Source organism: Coregonus lavaretus (genome assembly GCF_964263955.1).
Source record: "Coregonus lavaretus genome assembly, chromosome: 26".
NCBI classification, from domain to species: domain Eukaryota; kingdom Metazoa; phylum Chordata; class Actinopteri; order Salmoniformes; family Salmonidae; genus Coregonus; species Coregonus lavaretus.
Window position 1 is genome coordinate 1,641,388 of NC_140013.1, and position 19,220 is coordinate 1,660,607.

The 19,220-nt window shown below is 42.9% G+C and overlaps 1 protein-coding gene across 3 annotated transcripts in view; it reads right to left on the minus strand.

The window, feature by feature from the left end:
* Nucleotides 1-3,493: 3,493 nt before the first annotated feature.
* LOC311102061 (fibroblast growth factor 12-like) overlaps nucleotides 3,494-19,220 on the minus strand; it is a gene marked incomplete at both ends in the record, with an annotated part of 78,924 nt that continues 63,197 nt past the window's right edge. For all 3 annotated transcript variants that reach the window (XM_084143279.1, XM_084143280.1, XM_084143278.1), the window contains 3 exons: nucleotides 3,494-3,639; nucleotides 4,539-4,737; nucleotides 17,577-17,680. In XM_084143279.1, coding sequence (XP_083999405.1) covers nucleotides 3,494-3,639; nucleotides 4,539-4,737; nucleotides 17,577-17,680 — 449 coding nt within the window. The remainder of the gene's footprint in view (nucleotides 3,640-4,538; nucleotides 4,738-17,576; nucleotides 17,681-19,220) is intronic.

Below are 19,220 nucleotides of genomic sequence, written 5' to 3' on the forward strand. Positions count from 1 at the left end.
AACAAAACACCACTTTTGAGGTCTGAAATCATTTTACAAACTTTGGAGTATAATATTAAAGAAGCTACACAGAACTTTTGCCTCTTGGTGTGCTCTTGAGCCAAAATTAGTCCCCTAATATTGTAGTGCCTCATTTGAGCCCCCGAAGTGACTCTTATCAACTGTATGCAAGGATTTCCTTTGTGTTGTCTTAGGATTTCAACATTCTCTGTGTTATCTTGCCAACCCCCTCTCGTCACACTTCTGGGTAGCAGAAGTCTATACAGGTCTGTAGTTCTGATATCTGATTGGAGGTTAACTTTACAGTAATGCTATTTGTCAAAAACTCAAGATTTGGAATCCAATCAGCTCAGATGTTATAAAGAGTCTTATATTCATTGTCTTGTTCTCTTTTTTGTTCCTGACCTGCACTGGTGAGATACCTACACTCTCTTTCTCTCTCCCTCTCAAGCCATGGTTTCTTTGTCTCTCTCTCTCCCTCTCTGATCATGCTTAGAATAATGCCTTTTAATGCTTGTTAATGCCTTGTAACTTAAGCTTTGTGCCTTGTATGTGAATCCATTCATTTTGTAATTTAATTAAATATCTGCCTTTGATATAGACAATCCTCATGACGATTCCTTGATCTTAGTCAGCCAAACGCATAATACTTGATTGCACATGGTTTAACCATATTCTCTGGCATATTGCTGTATTATCTTTATGGAGTCATATAATTAATTTAATGTGATAATTGCTTAGTCTTCTTACAAGTCACATGAGGAGTATATAATATGCATTACATATCAAATATTACTTCACTACAATATTGTCCAGCAAATTACCCATATTAGCTTACTAATGACTTGCAGTAGTGTAGTTTCATGACAGGAAATGTATTAATATTACATGATATACATGAACCAACATTCAAGACATTTTACGTGTATATTTATCTAATTCAGTGGGTGTATCAGATCAAAGGCATTCAAAAGTCAAAGACTCCTGTTTATACTACAGAAGCAATAAAATGCCAGACACTGAGGTTTGGTATCATTATTTTTATTGTTCAGTTATACGTTTTCATCCTGCTGTTTATTTGCAATGTTTTTCTATTATATTATGCATATGAAGGTGTTTCAATAAAGGTGCAAACATTAGCAAACACATAGAAAGACCATTTACCGTAAATATGGCATTAATCGCACCCTTCAGTTTTACCCTCCATGGTCAGGGTGAGATCGACAAAGGGCCTACTTCCTTGATGAGATATCCAAACACACCGGTACACATTTAGGCAGGGCTCTTTTTGCCCCCATACCATTGCCCTGACCTTATATCAATGACCCCAACTCTCCAACACAACTAGTCCTAGTGCTGGTGTCATTTCCCCCCAATGGAAGATTCTCAGAGGCAGTATGGAGTGATTGGATAATTTATCTCCTTAGTGGAGTAGTAGTGCACCAATGAAATGCAGAATCACCAATTTACACAAATAAAATTCAGGGGGGAGGGGGGGGCTACCCGCCTTCAGGCCGGGTCTCCTTCAGCACAGCAGCCAATCAGAGACAACCTCATAGACCTCATGACCCCTTGATAGGCTTATTTGAACATATCTAAAAACTCTCCTCCAGTGTTGGTTGACCGAGTCATGATGAGTTTAACTGTGATAAGTAAAGAGATAATAAGACAATAGGACATAGGGCAGTGCGTGTAGATATTCCCAGCAGTGGATCCAGAGTCTACAATGAATCAGGGCAGTGTATAACAGATTCCCAGCAGTGCAACTTATCACACAGGAATGCTGAGGTTCATACAATGACACATTGTATGATTTGGATGGTCGAGAAAGCAGTGCATTTAGCAGAACTCTCAAAAATCTCGATTGCTATAATAAGTGGAGGTCCCACTGAAATATGAAGGACTTCCTGGATGATGTCTGAAGGTATACTTCGGTTTGATGACAGCAGTAAGTATCATGACATCTGACATCAGGGTTTGACCTTTGACCTCTCTCTTTAGCCCTAGCTGTTCCCTCATTCAGGATCCTTCAAGAGAGTCCATCACATCTCTCACATTCAAATCATTGTCTGGGTCTTTTTATCAAATGCTTTTTAGTGTAGCAAACTATTCAAAAAAAGCATCACACTAATAACAATACTCCCTTTTCAGAATTTCATACTGTACATATAATGTTTCTTGGCGTAAAGAACAATCAGTGAACCCCTTGATTACTGTACATGTGCAGTATCGGAACTCTATATGTCTGTCTGTCTCACAGAAACTTCTGGACCAGCGTCTTGACCATGGCATGAGACTGCTCTTCGAGTGCAGGAGAACAGTGGCTGCACTAACATCTCAAGTGACTAACAATAATACTAAACTGTACCATGTGACCAGTCTAACGTTGGACAGGTAGCTTACTCCATCAAGCCCAACAGATGACTGGTACTGTGAAGTACAGTGACCCCCTCTACCCCAGTGATTCCCCTTGCCCATCCATCCCCTTCCCCATGAGAGCATCATAGCAAATCAGAGAGCAGGATTCGTGATACACGCCTATTCATTTCTGACGCCAGTGTCTGCAGAAGAGACCATCGAACCTCCCCGTGCCAAACCCCTGCCTTTACCCCCCCTTCCCCAACCCAAAAGGAAAATGATCGTAATGATAGGAGGGAGGGGGGAAAGAGTCTTAGGCCTAGATTCTATCAGATCAAGCGTTAACCGGCGATAGCCAAAACATAGCTGATGTTTTGGCAGTGTCAGCGGTGTAACTACGTTGGAGCTGTCAAATCGGTGAGCAGCTGCTCTTGATCATTGTTACGAAGCCAACACCCGAGTTCAGAATGAGAAAGTGTAGGCTATATAGAAATAATGACGCTCAAATTTAAAATCATTAAACAAAATTATAAGGATTTCTATCAGCCTAATCGAGGTGTAGATTACATCTCACATTACAGTGTTCGAACTTGTAAACAAGGCTGCATGGATTTCTCTTTTTGGCAATGTCTGTTTTAGGTATAATGCCAGGAGCCTCTTGTCGATTTCACAGCTCTAACACAGTTCCACCTCCGACACCGCCAAAACAACCGCTTTGCGGATGTCGACTAAAGCTTGTCTGATTGAATAGAGCCCTAAATGAATTACAATACAATTCTTATTCATGATTATAACAACACAAAGAAGTAAGTGAAAGTGCTGTTGCATTCATAAAATCAACGTGTGTGAACTACCATGGTTTAAAGCTTATTTTAGAGCTCGACTTTGAAACATTGACATTGTCATGATGAGGAGGATGAACTCCCTGGTGCCACACTCGTATCAGGCTTTTGCATAAAATGTCAATTCAATGTCCTGATTTTAAAATATTTCCCCCCTTTTTTTCTAAAATATTTCACAGGCAAGAATTTTTTTCAATTGTGTTGTTGTTGTTGTTTGTTGTTGTTGTTGTCGTTTATCATCGTTGTTGTTGTCGTTAAACAAGGTGTAAGAAATCCGTGGGGCGATGTGCAGGCTATGAGCCGCCATCCTGCTCTGTGGAGTCCTGCCCCACCACTTTTTCTCCTCCGTTCAGGAGAGCGGGAGCCTCAGTCCCTGAGTTTTTCCGTGAGCGGCCCTTCTCCTCGATGTCATGCAGCGATGGCTCTTTGTACATGCAAACTGCAGAAAGGGCAGGGGAGCGTGGCAAGTGAGAAAAAAAGAGCGATGGAGAGAGGGAGGGAGGTAGAGAGCGAAGAGGAGTGAGAGAGATGGGATATTTATACAGTATAGTAAAGAGATATGGGGAGAGAGAGAGAGAGAGAGAGAGAGAGAGAGAGAGAGAGAGAGAGAGAGAGAGAGAGAGAGAGAGACAGAGAGACAGAGAGAGAGAGAGAGAGAGAGAGAGAGAGAGAGAGAGAGAGAGAGAGAGAGAGAGAGAGAGAGATAAAGGAAGTAAGAGAGAGAGACAAAAAACAGAGGAGATTAATTGAGAGGTTCAGCAACATTAGAACCTACATTTGCCCCCCAGCAGGGTTGGGGTCGATTTGAATTGAAGTCAGTCAACTCATGAAATAAACTGAAATTCCAATTCGATAATTGAAAAAAGGGCATACATTTTCAATGATTTCTCAATAAACTGAAAAGGAGAAGCTATTTATTTCAAATCACTTCCTGAATTGCGTGACTTCAAATAAAATTGACCCCAACCCTGCCTCCCAGTACCAAGAAAGTTATTTAGCTTCTCAAACTTTAATGGATTATCTGGGTACCTGTGTCTGAGGACTCAAATCTATCAAACACACATTGAGGTCTTCTCAAACAAACATAATTCTTGTAATCTGGCAATCTGACATTACCCCAACCAGAATATGTCATTATAATGTCTCATGACAATTTTGGCCTGCTGGGTAATTTATAAACAAAGTACAAAGACACTTCATTAACACAGCTATGGCTTGTAAAAGTGTGTTATGACTCTGGCATTTTAAATAAACCTTGACTTGACTTTTGGCAGGTGTTGCATTTGAATCCAGCCCTGAGTGTGGCTGGCTGGCAGCCAGAGGGTGTTTCGGTCTCACCTTCGATGGGTCTGGGCACAAAGTGTGAGGAGGGCTTGGTCTTCTTCACCCGGTTGCCCTTCATGACCATGCCGTCCTTGTTGAGGCCCAGGTACCAGGCCCTGCCAGACTCATGCTGCCGGTACAGCGTCGATGAGTAGATGACGTAGTAGTTCTCAAACACAGACTCCTTGAATTTCGCCTCTACTGTGAACAAGTCCTGATGAACAAAGAGAGGAAGACAAGACTTGAGATCAGGTAGTACAATGTTCAGAGAGATAGCCCACCGGATTTAAAATACATTGAATATCGATGGGATTTTTGGTTGAAAACGCAAAAAAAGTTGTCAACGTAGACTCATTTTAACCCCGTCCACCACAAATCAATGACAGGATTAAGGTTTTGTTTATTTCAAGTAGAATTCACGTTTGTTGACAACTCAAATAAATATCAACCAAAAATGGACTTTGATTTTACGTTATGTCAGGTTTTTGCCTGTTACCAGTGGAGGCTGTTGATGGAAGAAATTAAGAGGTTGGGCTATGGGTGTTTACTATGATTACATTACATTCCATCCAGACATCACAATGAGCACATCCTCCCCATTTCTACCTACATCGCTGTCCACTGCGTACAACAGGTTGGTTATGTATAAAATCCAATACAATGATGGAGTTTGAGCAGAATAATCCAAGTCGACCTCTAAAAGATCCTACACTCTTAGAAAAAAAGGTGCTATCTGGAACCTAAAAGGGTTCTTCGGCTGTCCCCATAGGAGAACCCTTTTGGGTTCCATGTAGGACCCTTTTCACAGAGGGTTCTAAATGGAACCCAAAATAGTTCAACCTGGACCCAAAAAGGGTTATCCTACGGGGACGGCTGAAGAACCCTTTTGGAACCCTTTTTTCTAAGAGTGTACGTCATACTACACTTACAGAGAGTAACATTTGGTCTAGATTTCTCATTTTTTTCAGGCCTTGGAATTGGATGACTGTGCCATTGTGTCATAGTACCCTCGAGCTGTGTACAGGTGGACAGGGTGGAGAATGTGATTAATCAGAGCACAAAACACCTCAAGTTGTGTCTACACACACACACACACACACCTACCTGACACATGCTGTAGACATGGACGAAAAGACAGAGATCGCCACGTTTAATGTTTCCAGAAATTCAATTTGACAACATTATTTCTACAATCACCCCTCCATTATTTCAGCAGATGGTAATGTTTCCTTGAGCCCTGAGGGATGTTTTTGTGAGGAAGACAGCGTGGAGGACAGTGGGAGAAGAGCGGGAGGGAGAGCAGTGGGAAATTGAGGGATGGAAAAGGAAAAGTAGAGAATATAGCGATGAAATAGACAGTGAACTTTAGTCAAGGGTCATTACTTTTTATATCACCATCTGACCTCCCAACCCAAATCACTCTATTCGGATAAAAGATCACATTAATGAATAAAAATGTACATTGTCTACAGTGGCGGTCGGTGCCGTTTAAGATGATGGAGGACGATTTGTTTTTAAATGAGCATGGACTTATTTCTATTACAGCATATTGGAGGTTGCTACAATTTACCCTACAACGTAGGTGCACAGGTCGAGAGAAATAATTTAGTAATCAAGGTGATAGACAGTGACACATTCAATACCACCTGACACACTCTTGCCTGAATCTAGCTGATCTAGGGTGTAATCATTAGTCCAACAGTTGCAAACGAGAGTTTCTTTTGGACAAATTCAGGTATGTTTATCCCCGTTTCGTTCCGTTTGCTTCCGTTTAAGAAACGTTTTTCAACAGAATCGGCGGAATTAATACACCCCTGATCACCGCAAACACAGTTTACTTTCATAGCAACCACATACAAACAGCATGATAGTTTGCTCATTGTATAATTCCTTCTCGCATCTACGCGCTCTCCTCCTCTCACCTTTTCAGTGCATAATCCAACAGCTGTCTGTGACCAGGCAAAAAAACTTTCCAAGACATACCATAACCGCTAACCTCTACACACAGCCTACATCGTTGTCACCATATTAGCTAACGTCATAGACCCCCCCACATTCTAAAATAGCATTTTTGTCCCACCCTGTTTTATCATTGCACTGTGATACTAAAAGCAGCATCGGACCATGCGGACGCCTCAGAGCGGTCGGGTAGGCTGTTCGGCTGGATTTAGGACCACACGGACACCACAGAGCGTGCGGACATGCTGTGTGAAGGCAAAGCATATGAAAGGCACGGTGCTGCTGTCTGCGTGTTGTGGCAGCGATTACTCACCTCGCGTTGGACGAAGACTTTTTCTTCAACGAGGCGTTCGCAAAGGATATTCTACAGACTCCCGACAAGGCCCAGATCCCCGTCATTCGCGTGAGGAAGAGACGGAGATATCGTGGACGCAGATCCGGGTGCCTTGTAAGGATCCGACGGCGAACGAGTAAACTGCCTCTCCCATCAATCCTATTAGCCAATGTTCAATCTTTTGAGAATAAAATTGACGATTTAAGATTACGGTTATCCTACCAACGGGACATTAAAAACTGTAATATCTTATGTTTTACGGAGTCGTGGCTGAACGACAACAATGACAACATTCAGCTAGCAGGCTATACGCTACATCGGCAGGACAGAACGGCAAACTCCGGTAAGACGAGGGGTGGCGGTCTCTGTATATTTGTAAACAACAGCTGGTGCACAAAATCAAATACTAAGGAAGTCTCGAGGTTTTGCTCGCCTGAGGTAGAGTATCTTATGATAAGCTGTAGACCACACTATTTACCAAGAGAGTTTTCATCTATATTTTTCATAGCTGTCTATTTACCACCACAAACCAATGCTGGCATTAAGATTGCACTGAATGAGTTGTACAAGGCCATTAATCAACAGGAAAACGCTCATCCAGATGCAGCGCTCCTAGTAGCCGGGGACTTTAATGCAGGGAAACTTAAATCCGTTCTACCTCATTTCTACCAGCATGTTAAATGTGCAACCAGAGGGGAAAAAACTCTAGACCACCTTTACTCCACACACAGAGACGCATACAAAGCTCTCCCTCGCCCTCCATTTGGCAAATCTGACCATAACTCTATCCTCCTGATTCCTGCTTATAAGCAAAAACTGAAGCAGGAAGCACCAGTGATTCGGCTAATAAAAAAGTGGTCAGATGACGCAGATGCTAAGCTACAGGACTGTTTTGCTAGCACAGACTGGAACATGTTCCGGGATTCTTCAGACAGCATTGAGGAGTACACCACATCAGTCACTGGCTTCATCAATAAGTGCATCGATGATGTCGTCCCCACAGTGACCGTACGTACATACCCCAACCAGAAGCCATGGATTACAGGAAACATCCGCACTGAGCTAAAGGGTAGAGCTGCCGCTTTCAAGGAACGGGACTCTAACCCGGACGCTTATAAGAAATCCCGCTATGACCTCCGACGAACCATCAAACAGGCAAAGAGTCAATACAGGTCTAAGATTGAATCATACTACACTGGCTCTGACGCTCGTCGGATGTGGCAGGGCTCGAAAACTATTACAGACTACAAAGGGAAGCACAGCCGCGAGCTGCCCAGTGACACAAGCCTACCAGACGAGCTAAACCACTTCTATGCTCGCTTCGAGGCAAGCAACACTGAAGCATGCATGAGAGCACCAGCTGTTCCGGACGACTATGTGATCACGCTCTCCGTAGCCGATGTGAGTAAGACTTTTAAGCAGGTCAAGATTCACAAGGCCGCAGGGCCAGACGGATTACCAGGACGTGTACTCCGAGCATGTGCTGACCAACTGGCAAGTGTCTTCACTGACATTTTCAACATGTCCCTGACTGAGTCTGTAATACCAACATGTTTCAAGCAGACCACCATAGTCCCCGTGCCCAAGAACTCTAAGATAACCTGCCTAAATGACTACCGACCCGTAGCACTGACGTCTGTAGCCATGAAGTGCTTTGAAAGACTGGTCATGGCTCACATCAACAGCATAATCCCAGGAACCCTAGACCCACTCCAATTTGCATACCGCCCCAACAGATCCACAGATGATGCAATCTCTATCGCACTCCACACTGCCCTTTCCCACCTGGAGAAGAGGAACACCTACGTGAGAATGCTATTCATTGACTACAGCTCAGCATTCAACACCATAGTGCCCTCTAAGCTCATCACTAAGCTAAGGATCCTGGGACTAAACACCTCCCTCTGCAACTGGATCCTGGACTTCCTGACGGGCCGCCCCCAGGTGGTAAGGGTAGGTAACAACACATCTGCCACACTGATCCTCAACACGGGGGCCCCTCAGGGGTGCGTGCTCAGTCCCCTCCTGTACTCTCTGTTCACCCATGACTGCATGGCTAGGCACGACTCCAACACCATCATTAAGTTTGCCGACGACACAACAGTGGTAGGCCTGATCACCGACAACGATGAGACAGCCTATAGGGAGGAGGTCAGAGATCTGGCCGTGTGGTGCCAGGACAACAACCTCTCCCTCAACGTGACCAAGACAAAGGAGATGATTGTGGACTACAGGAAAAAAAAGAGGACTGAGCACGCCCCCATTCTCATCGACGGGGCTGTAGTGGAACAGGTTGAGAGCTTCAAGTTCCTTGGTGTCCACATCACCAACGAACTATCATGGTCCAAACACACCAAGACAGTCGTGAAGAGGGCACGACAAAGCCTATTCCCCCTCAGGAGACTAAAAAGATTTGGCATGGGTCCTCAGATCCTCAAAAAATTCTACAGCTGCACCATCGAGAGCATCCTGACTGGTTGCATCACCGCCTGGTATGGCAACTGCTTGGCCTCTGACCGCAAGGCACTACAGAGGGTAGTGCGTACGGCCCAGTACATCACTGGGGCAAAGCTCCCTGCCATCCAGGACCTCTATACCAGGCGGTGTCAGAGGAAGGCCCTCAAAATTGTCAAAGACTCCAGCCACCCTAGTCATAGACTGTTCTCTCTGCTACCGCACGGCAAGCGGTACCGGAGTGCCAAGTCTAGGTCCAAAAGACTTCTCAACAGCTTCTACCCCCAAGCCATAAGACTCCTGAACAGCTAATCATGGCTACCCGGACTATTTGCACTGCCCCCCCACCCCATCCTTTTTACGCTGCTGCTACTCTGTTAAGTATTTATGCATAGTCACTTTAACTCTACCCACATGTACATATTACCTCAACTACCTCAACTAGCCGGTGCCCCCGCACATTGACAATGCAACGGTACCCCCCTGTATATATAGCCTCCCTACTGTCACTTTATTTTACTGTATATATAGCCTCCCTACTGTCACTTTATTTTACTTCTGCTCTTTTTTTCTCAACACTTTTTTGTTGTTGTTTTATTCTTACTTTTTTGTTTAAAATAAATGCACTGTTGGTTAAGGGCTGTAAGTAAGCATTTCACTGTAATGTCTGCACCTGTTGTATTCGGCGCATGTGACCAATAAAATTTGATTTGATTTGATTTGATTTTAATAATAATATATAATAATATAATATAATAATATGCCTACTCTTTATTTGACTGATGAACAGTGCCTTGCAAAAGTATTCATCCCTCTTGGCGTTTTTCCTATTTTGTTGCATTACAACCTGTAATTTAAATGGATTTTTATTTGGATTTCATGTAATGGACATACACAAAATAATGATTATTATTATTTTTTTTATTATTTTTTTTTAAAGTGGTGCATGCATATGTATTCACCCCCTAGCTAGCTCACTAACTTTAGCTATTATTTTTGCCTCAATCACACTAGACCTGAATTAAATGATGAAGCCAGCGGCCAAACAATTGAAGACCAATATTCGTATGTTTTCTGACAGCGCGATGTGAGTTTTTATTAGATTCGGTATAGCAATGTAACATTATTGATCTGTCAATTTCCCTAGCTTATTCCCTACTTTTTACACTGACATGGTATAAGCAGCTCTACAGGCTACACTGTCATGGTGCACAGTCAGTACACAACACTATGCTCATCGTGTCTTAGCAGGATCAGATGGTGACAGGTGTCCCAGAAGGGTTAGACAGCAAAGGAAGACCAGTCTACGGAGCGCAGGTGAATTTTGCAGTATATTATAACAATCAGTGAATGGATACAAAGTGCCATCTTGAGTTGATGGGTGGGCTACAGTCTGGGATCTGGGAATAATGGTCATTTCAATTATTGAACCATTTGTATTTGTATTTATTATGGGTCCCCATTAGCTGCTGCCAAGGCATCAGATACTTTTCCTGGGGTCCAGTAAAATGAAGGCAGTTATACATTTAAAAAACATTAAATCCATAACAGATTTCACAGCACACTAAGTGTGTGCCCTCAGGCCCCTACTCCACTACCACATATCTACAACACAAAATCCATGAGTACGTGTGTGTATAGAGCTTATGTTATCGTGTGTGTATACATGTGTCTGTGCCTATGTTTGTGTTGCTTCAGAGTCCCCGATGTTCCATAAGGTGTATTTTTATCTGTTTTTTTAAATCTGATTCTACTGCCTGCTTCCTGATGTGAAATAGAGTTCCATGTAGTCATGGCTCTATGTAGTACTGTGCGCCTCCCATAGTCTGTTCTGGACTTGGGGACTGTGAAGAGACCTCTGGTGGCATGGCTTGTGGGGTATGCATGGGTGTGTGAGCTGTGTGCCAGTCGTTCAAAACAGACAGCTCAATGCTTTCAACATGTCAACACCTCTCTCAAACACAAGCAGTGATAAAGTCAATCTCTCCTCCACTTTGAGCCAGGAGAGATTGACATGTTTGCTCTCTGTGTACATCCAAGGGCCAGCAGTGCTGCCCTGTTTTGAGCCAATTGCAATTTTCCTAAGTCCCTCTTTGTGGCACCTGACCACACGACTGAACAGTAGTCCAGGTGCGATAAAACTAGAGCCTGTAGGACCTGCCTTGTTGATAGTGCTGTTAAGAAGGTAGAGTTACGCTTCTCCCCATCTTAGCTAATGTTATATCAATATGTTTTGACCATGACAGTTTACAATCCAGGGTTACTCCTAGCAGTTTAGTCACCTCAACTTGCTCAATCTCCACATTATTTATTACAAGATTTAGTTGAGGTTTGGAGTTTAGTGAATGATTTGTTCCAAATACAATGCTTTTAGTTTTAGAAATATTTAGGACTAATTTATTCCTTGCCACCCACTCTGAAACTAACTGCAAATCTTTGTTAAGTGTTGCAGTCATTTCAGTCGCTGTAGTAGCTGACATGTATAGTGTTGAGTCATCCGCATACATAGACACTCTGGCTTTACTCAATGCCAGTGGCATGTCATTAGTAAAGATTGAAAAAAGTAACGGGCCTAGACAGCTACCCTGGGGAATTCCTGATTCTACCTGGATTATGTTGGAGAGGCTTCCATTAAAGAACACCCTCTGTGTTCTGTTAGACAAGTAACTCTTTATCCACATTATAGCAGGGGGTGTAAAGCCATAACACATATGTTTTTCCAGCAGCAGACTATGATCAATAATGTCAAAAGCCGCACTGAAGTCTAACAAAACAGCTCCCACAATCTTTTTATCATCAATTTCTCTCAGCCAAACATCAGTCATCTGTGTAAGTGCTGTGTTTGTTGAATGTCCTTCTCTATAAGCATGCTGAAAGTCTGTTGTCAATTTGTTTACTGTGAAATAGCATTGTATCTGGTCAAACATACATTTTTCCAATAGTGTATTAAGGGTTGGTAACAGGCTAATTGGTTGGCTATTTGAGTCAGTAAAGGGGGCTTTACTATTCTTAGGTAGCGGAATGACTTTTGCTTCCCTCCAAGCCTGGGGGCACACACATTCTAGTAGGCTTAAATTGAAAATATGGCAAATAGGTGTGGCAATATCGTCCGGTATTATCCTCAGTACTTTTCCATCCAAGTTTTCAGACCCCGGTGGCTTGTCATTGTTCATTTCTTCACCTCTTCCACACTCACTTTAAGGAATTCAAAATTACATTTGTTTTTCATAATTTGGTCAGATATACAGTGGGGAGAACAGGTATTTGATACACTGCCGATTTTGCAGGTTTTCCTATTTACAAAGCATGTAGAGGTCTGTAATTTTTATCATAGGTACACTTAAACTGTGAGAGATGGAATCTAAAACAAACATCCAGAAAATCACATTGTATGATTTTTAAGTAATTAATTTGCATTTTATTGCATGACATAAGTATTTGATCACCTACCAACCAGTAAGAATTCCAGCTCTCACAGACCTGTTAGTTTTTCTTTAAGAAGCCCTCCTGTTCTCCACTCATTACCTGTATTAACTGCACCTGTTTGAACTCGTTACCTGTATAAAAGACACCTGTCCACACACTCAATCAAACAGACTCCAACCTCTCCACAATGGCCAAGACCAGAGAGCTGTGTAAGGACATCAGGGATAAAATTGTAGACCTGCACAAGGCTGGGATGGGCTACAGGACAATAGGCAAGCAGCTTGGTGAGAAGGCAACAACTGTTTGCGCAATTATTAGAAAATGGAAGAAGTTCAAGATGACGGTCAATCACCCTCGGTCTGGGGCTCCATGCAAGATCTCACCTCGTGGGGCATCAATGATCATGAGGAAGGTGAGGGATCAGCCCAGAACTACACGGCAGGACCTGGTCAATGACCTGAAGAGAGCTGGGACCACAGTCTCAAAGAAAACCATTAGTAACACACTACGCCGTCATGGATTAAAATCCTGCAGCGCACGCAAGGTCCCCCTGCTCAAGCCAGCGCATGTCCAGGCCCGTCTGAAGTTTGCCAATGACCATCTGGATGATCCAGAGGAGGAATGGGAGAAGGTCATGTGGTCTGATGAGACAAAAATAGAGCTTTTTGGTCTAAACTCCACTCGCCGTGTTTGGAGGAAGAAGAAGGATGAGTACAACCCCAAGAACACCATCCCAACCGTGAAGCATGGAGGTGGAAACATCATTCTTTGGGGATGCTTTTCTGCAAAGGGGACAGGATGACTGCACCGTATTGAGGGGAGGATGGATGGGGCCATGTATCGCGAGATCTTGGCCAACAACCTCCTTCCCTCAGTAAGAGCATTGAAGATGGGTCGTGGCTGGGTCTTCCAGCATGACAACGGCCCGAAACATACAGCCAGGGCAACTAAGGAGTGGCTCCGTAAGAAGCATCTCAAGGTCCTGGAGTGGCCTAGCCAGTCTCCAGACCTGAACCCAATAGAAAATCTTTGGAGGGAGCTGAAAGTCCATTTTGCCCAGCGACAGCCCCGAAACCTGAAGGATCTGGAGAAGGTATGTATGGAGGAGTGGGCCAAAATCCCTGCTGCAGTGTGTGCAAACCTGGTCAAGACCTACAGGAAACGTATGATCTCTGTAATTGCAAACAAAGGTTTCTGTACCAAATATTAAGTTCTGCTTTTCTGATGTATCAAATACTTATGTCATGCAATAAAATGCAAATTAATTACTTACAAATCATACAATGTGATTTTCTGTATTTTTCTTTTAGATTCCGTCTCTCACAGTTGAAGTGTACCTATGATAAAAATTACAGACCTCTACATGCTTTGTAAGTAGGAAAACCTGCAAAATCGGCAGTGTATCAAATACTTCTTCTCCCCACTGTGTGTGTATATATATATATATATTTTTTTTAAATAGCTATATATATATATATATATATATATATATATATATATATATATTTAAAATATAGCTATTATTATATATATTTATATTTTGAGGTGAGAGCATTGGAAATGCTTTTGGCAGTTGACCTGCTTCGGTATTGTGGGTGGCACTGTGTGCTGTTTTCGATGGATGGTTCCTGGCCTCTCGGGGGCCTAGGGATCCGGGGGGACGGGGGTGGTATGTCGATCACTGGGATGACGGCCCAATTTGGGATGGGGAGGGGCTTTAGCGGGGGAATTAGTGGAGAACAATTGGAGGGTTACTTAGTAGCAATGCAAATACAGTGCTATGAAAAAGTATTTGCCCCCTTTCTAATTCTCTACTTTTGCATATTTGTGATACTGAATGTTATCAGATCTTCAACCAAAACCTAATATTAGATAAAGGGAACATAGGTGAACAAATAACACAACAATTACATATTTATTTCATAAACAAAGTTACGCAACACCCAATTCCCCTGTGTGAAAAAGTAATTGCCCCCTTACACTCAATAACTGGTTGTGCCACCTTTAGCTGCAATGATTCCAACCAAATGCTACCTGTAGTTGTTGATCAGTCTCTCACGTCGCTGTTTTAACTCAGTGACGTGTGGGTTTTCAAGCATGAACTGCTCGTTTCAAGTCCTGCCACAACATCTCAATTAGGATTAGGTCTGGACTTTGACTAGGCCATTCCAAAACTTCCAATTTGTTGCTTTTCAGCAATTTTCATGTAGACTTGATTGTGTGTTTTGGATCATTGTCTTGCTGCATGACCCAGCTGCGCTTCAGCTTCAGCTCACAGACAGATGGTCTGACATTCTCCTGTAGAATTCTCTGATACAGAGCAGAATTCATGGTTCCTTCTATTAAGGCAAGTCGTCCAGGTCCTGAGGCAGCAAAGCATCCCCAAACCATCACACCACCACCACCATGCTTGACCTTTGGTTTGATGTTCTTACTGTGGATTGCAGAGTTTGGTTTTCGCCAGGCATTCCTCATGATGCCATCTATTTTGTGAAGTGTACCAGTCCCTCCTGCAGCAAAGCACCCCCACAGCATGATGCTGCCACCCCTGTGGTTCACGGTTGGGATGGTGTTCTTCAGATTGCAAACATCCCCCTTTTTCCTCCAACATAACAATGGTCATTATGGCCAAACAGTTCTATTTTTGTTTCATCAGACCAGAGGACATTTCTCCAAAAAGTACGATCTTTGTCCCCATGTGCAGTTGCAAACCGTAGTCTGGCTTTTTTATGGTGGTTTTGGAGCAGTGTCTTCTTCCTTGCTGAGCGGCCTTTCAGGTTATGTCGATATAGGACTAATTTTACTGTGGATATAGATACTTTTGTACCTGTTTCCTCCAGCATCTTCACAAGGTCCTTTGCTGTTGTTCTGGGATTGATTTGCACTTTTCTCTAGGAGACAGAACGCGTCTCCTTCGTGAGCGGTATGACGGCTGTGTGGTCCCATGGTGTTTATACTTGCATACTATTGTTTGTACATATGAACGTGGTACCTTCAGGCATTTGGAAATTGCTCCCAAGGATGAACCAGACTTCTGGAGGTCTACAAAAAAAAATCTGAGGTCTTGGCTGATTTCTTTAGATTTTCCAATGATGTCAAGCAAAGAGGCACTGAGTTTGAAGGTAGGCCTTGAAATGTGTATGTGTGTATGTGTGTATGTATGTAAGTATATATATATATATATATATATATATATATATGCGAGGGAAAAAAAACACATGGGGGATTGGAAGTGATGCAGACAATTACATTGATGGAAGTTACAATCTATGTGCAATATTAAAGCTGATCTACCCCCTAAAAATTTAATTAAAATAAGAAATGGCTCATCCTCCTGATAACACCACTGTCACACTTATGACATTATATAACGCAAATGTAGCGGTAGGAAACTGTAGCTATAAAAGGTCATTTATTTCCTCAGCCATAGATCTTGATCAAGTAAAACAACAAAAAAACGAACACCCCGACAACAACACCTCAGTATAACAAGCAAGACAGCAATCAACAGGATCGCACCACACATTCACACTTTTCCCTTTTGGTTCCTGGGTCCTTCCACAAAAAAAAAAGAGTGCCTTTTTCATCCCTTTGATATTTTAAGTAGAAATTGTGCACAAATACTGAATTTTAAAAGACTGGTATATTACTGCCCTTTTACATAGTCCACATGGAGAATTACATTTTTAATATGAATAAAGACTTGCTAAAGTGCCAAAATTCTGCACCCTCTGTGACTTTGAGGATGATTTTAACCCACTTAACCCCAACATTTCACAGAGTTCCTAGAGGTATCTTCCAAACCTCTAGGATACATCTGTTTAGTGAGTGTATTATGCAGTGAGTGCATTATAGTCAGAGAGCATTGATAAAATCAATTTGGAGAGCGGTTATTATATGTACGATTTCTCATGGTCCCCAGAGGACGACCCAAAAACAAACTGGGAAGATTTGTGCCAGTTTTTATCAAGCATCTCAGAGTAGGAGTGCTGATCTAAGATCAGGTTCTCCCTGTCCATAATAATCTGATTCATTATGATCTAAAAGAAAAGCTGATCATAGATCAGCATTCCTACTCTGAGACACTTAATGAATATGAGAGAGGATTATATACCACCAGACTGGAGGAAGAAAAGGTAACGTAGGTGGAGAAATAGGAAACATGAGAAGTGGAGGGAGGGAAAGGAAGGAGAAGAGGAAGAAAAGGAGGGAACGGATAGAAATGAGGGATGGAAAGGAGGATGATAACAGGGATCGAAAGAGGATAGGACTTCACTGAGGCAGACAGTAAATAGTTATTATTCATAAATAACCCAAAAGATACACAGATTGCATCCCAAATGGCACCCTATTCCCTATGTAGAGCACTACTTTTGACCAGAGCCCTATGGGGTGCTATCTAAAAGGTGCTATCTAGAACCAAAAAGGGTTATTTGGCTTTCCCCAAAGGAGAACCCTTTGAAGAACCCCTTTTGGTTCCAGGTAGAACCTACTCACAGAGGGTTCTACATGGAACCCAAAAGAGTTCTACCTGCAACCAAAAAGGGTTCTACCTGGAACCAAAAAGGGTTCTCCTATGGGGACAGCCTCAGAACCCTTTTGGAACCCTTTTTTCTAAGAGTGTATGTAGGTAGTAATAGGGTACCATTTGGGACACAGCCAGTGTTCAAATGCAGACCTACAGCGAATCTAAACTGACTTGGTCCACAGTACTAAGTCAGTATTATACAGTACAACAAGAGTACCTGTTACTAAAGAGTTTTTCTAGAACGAGTTTTAATATATCTAGAATATAATCACACACACAAACACACAAAAACAAACACACACACACACACTCAGAGTCAGTCAGGTTTCAGAGTAGCAGAGGCAGGACTCACTGAGGTGTAGAGGAAGCCCTCTCCATTCATGGCTGCGTAGAGGCCGGCCTTCACCCCCTGGATGGCTACCACCCGCAGCCCCACCGGAATGAGGTTAAACAGAGCTGAGAGAGAGGGGGGAGGGAGAGAGAGAAAGAGAGAGAGAGACAGACAGTGGGGGAGGAAAAAGAGAGATACATGGAGAGAGTTACATGGAGAGAAAGACAGAGATAGAGAGAGACAGAGAGAGAGAAAGAGAGAAAGAGAGAGAGACAGGAAGAGAGGAGGAGAGATAATGGGAAAGAGAGAGATAGAGAGAACGAACACAGGTATAATAAAGGTCACAGTTTATTCCTACCCACCTTACTATTTATAAACAGTACAGCAACATCACAGCACTATGTGACTTTCACATTTCAGAAGGGTGTTGACTGAACGGAAACCAAGTTCAGTGTTCTCTGGGGGTCATTGTATTGAATAAGGTAGGCCGTGGAAGGAAAGTGATCTATGGTGGATCTTTGAGTGAATAAGGGAAAAGGTAATAAGCGAATCAGATAAGAACCTCAGGTGTAGGGGGGAATGTGCCAACACGCCCTTGTCGGACGTACTGATTCAATTTCACTCAGTGAAAATTGACAGGCTCCTTGGTTGGCCCACAAATTGCCTTTGGGGCAGAAAAAGAGTAGTGCATACCAGAAGCCAGGAGAGGAGCGAAGCAAGAGCCCATAAATGGTGTGTGTGTGTGTGTGACTGTGCATGCATGTGTGTGGATGTCTGAGCACGATGGAGGTGGATCAAAAGAAATGCATGAGGGAGAGTGAAATGGAGTCAGTGTGAGTGTATGTGTTTGGGATAAAGACAATGAGCAATTGTGTTAGAAAGTGGCTGTCTACGTGCGTGTGTGTACTCTGTGAAGAGGCGTCATGCCCATAGGCCAGTGGAGGAGGAGAGAGTGTAGTCACATACACAGCGTTTGATTTGATTTTATCTGCCGGTGATGGGCAGGACTCGCAGGAGGTATGTTTGTAAATGAATTTGATTAAGCTATGTAGCCTATTGATTCCTTCTTGATGAATAAATTAAACAAAAATGCTTTGTTGTTTCTCTGTAATACTAGCCACCTACCATTTTATGAAGTTGGCTTTAGATAGCCCGTTAGATAGGTTCCCAATCTCCCAACCTCATAACTAGCTACTAAGCCATTTCATGCTATCAATCAAGTTATACATGAGCCTAAGCCTGATGGGATGTTAATTAACTCAGGAAACACACCTGTGTGGAAGCACCTGCTTCCAAGAAATGGCGCCGGAGAAGATGGCTGCGGTTTTACAGCCCTCTAACCAATTGTACTATTATGTGTGTTTTTTCGCGTTATTTGTAATTTATTCTGTACATAATGTTTCTGCCACCGTCTCTTATGACCAAAAAGAGCTTCTCGATATCAGGACAGCGATTACTCACCTTGGACTGGACAAAGTTTTTTCTTCAACGAGTCGGACGCGAAGGATACCATACAGACACCCGACAAGGCCCAAATCCCCGTCATTCGCATGAGAAAGAGACAGAGATATCGTGGACGTAGGTCGGGGTGCCTTGTAAGGATCCGACGGCGAGCGAGTAAACTGCCTCTTCCATCAGTCCTATTAGCCAATGTTCAATCATTTG